At 65.4% G+C, this 1,305-nt stretch overlaps 1 protein-coding gene across 1 annotated transcript; it reads right to left on the reverse strand.

Annotated features, from left to right (window-relative positions):
- Positions 1-777: 777 nt before the first annotated feature.
- Positions 778-1,280, reverse strand: LOC104074017 (blue-sensitive opsin-like). The gene has a single exon (XM_009573982.1). The coding sequence runs from the start codon at positions 1,270-1,272 to the stop codon at positions 778-780; it is 495 nt and encodes a 164-aa protein (XP_009572277.1). The 5' UTR covers positions 1,273-1,280.
- Positions 1,281-1,305: the final 25 nt, after the last annotated feature.

The following is a 1,305-nucleotide window of genomic DNA, read 5'->3' on the forward strand; positions in this document are numbered from 1 at the left end:
TCCCCAGACCCAGCATCCCCATGCCCTGGTCCCACATGCCCAATGTCTCCGTGGCCAATGTCCCCATGCCCTCATGTCCTTCTGCCCCATGTCCCACGCGCCCAACGTCCCCAGACCCAGCGTCCCCAGACCCTTGCGTCCTTGTGCTCCATGTCCCCCACACACAATGTCCCCATGCCCAACGTCCCCACGCCCTGGTGTCCTTCTGCCCCACGTCCCACACGCCCAACGTCCCCAGGCCCAACGTCCCCACGCCTTTGTGTCCTTCTGCTCCATGTCCTCCAGACCCAACGTCCCCATGCCCCATGTCCTACACACCCAACAGCCCCAGGCCCAATGTCCCCACGCCCTCATGTTCTTCTGCTCCATGTCCCACACATGCAACGTCCCCGCGCCCAACGTCCCCACGTTCAACGTCCCCATGCCCTCGTGTCCTTCTGCTCCATGTCCTCCAGACCCAACGTCCCCATGTCCCACACACCCAGCGTCCCCATGCTCAACGTCCCCATGCCCAACGTCCCACATGCCCCACGTCCCGCACGCCCCACGTCCTTCTGGTCCACGTCCCCAGACCCAACGTCCCCGCGCCCAACGTCCCCACATCCAATGTCTCCACGCCCTCACGTCCTTCTGCTCCACGTCCTCAAGACCCAACGTCCCCAGACCCAACGTCCCCATGTCCCACACACCCAGCGTCCCCATGCTCAACGTCCCCATGCCCAATGTCCCACACGTCCAACGTGTCCCCATGCCCGCACGTCCTTCTGCTCCACGTCCTCAAGACCCAACGTCCCCATGCCCAAGGTCCCCCACGCCCAACGTCCCCAGGCCCTCGCGTCCTTCTGCCCCACGTCCCCCACGCCCGACGTCCCCCCGTCCTCCGCTACCTCCCAGGGTGGCGGCGAAGCCCTCGATCTTGCAGGCGGTGGGCCCCAGGGCGAAGTACATCTGGGAGAAGCTGTAGAAGGCGGTGGTGGAGCCGACGCAGATGACCAGCAGGTTGGAGACGGCCAGGTTGACCAGGATGTAGTTGAGGTGGGAGCGCAGCTTCTTGTACTTGGCGGTGCAGAAGATGGTGAGGGCGTTGATGGGGACGCCCAGGGAGATCAGCACGAACATGAAGGCCGACATCCCCATGAAGACCCCGGGGCTGCCCAGGTGGGTCTGCGGCACCAGGAAGGGGCTCAGCGCCGTCAGGTTGGGGGTCTCCAGGGCCATGGGGATGAAGAAGTCCTCCGGGAGCTCCTCCCGGCCATCCCGCGACTTCTGCATGGCGGCGGGGACGGACGGACGGACGGACACGGA

Source organism: Fulmarus glacialis, unplaced genomic scaffold (genome assembly GCF_000690835.1).
Source record: "Fulmarus glacialis isolate BGI_N327 unplaced genomic scaffold, ASM69083v1 scaffold32963, whole genome shotgun sequence".
Classification (NCBI taxonomy): domain Eukaryota; kingdom Metazoa; phylum Chordata; class Aves; order Procellariiformes; family Procellariidae; genus Fulmarus; species Fulmarus glacialis.

Excerpts from the sequence above, each read along its gene's own strand:
- LOC104074017 (XM_009573982.1), bottom strand. The coding sequence starts at position 1,272 with ATGCAGAAGTCGCGGGATGGCCGGGAGGAGCTCCCGGAGGACTTCTTC.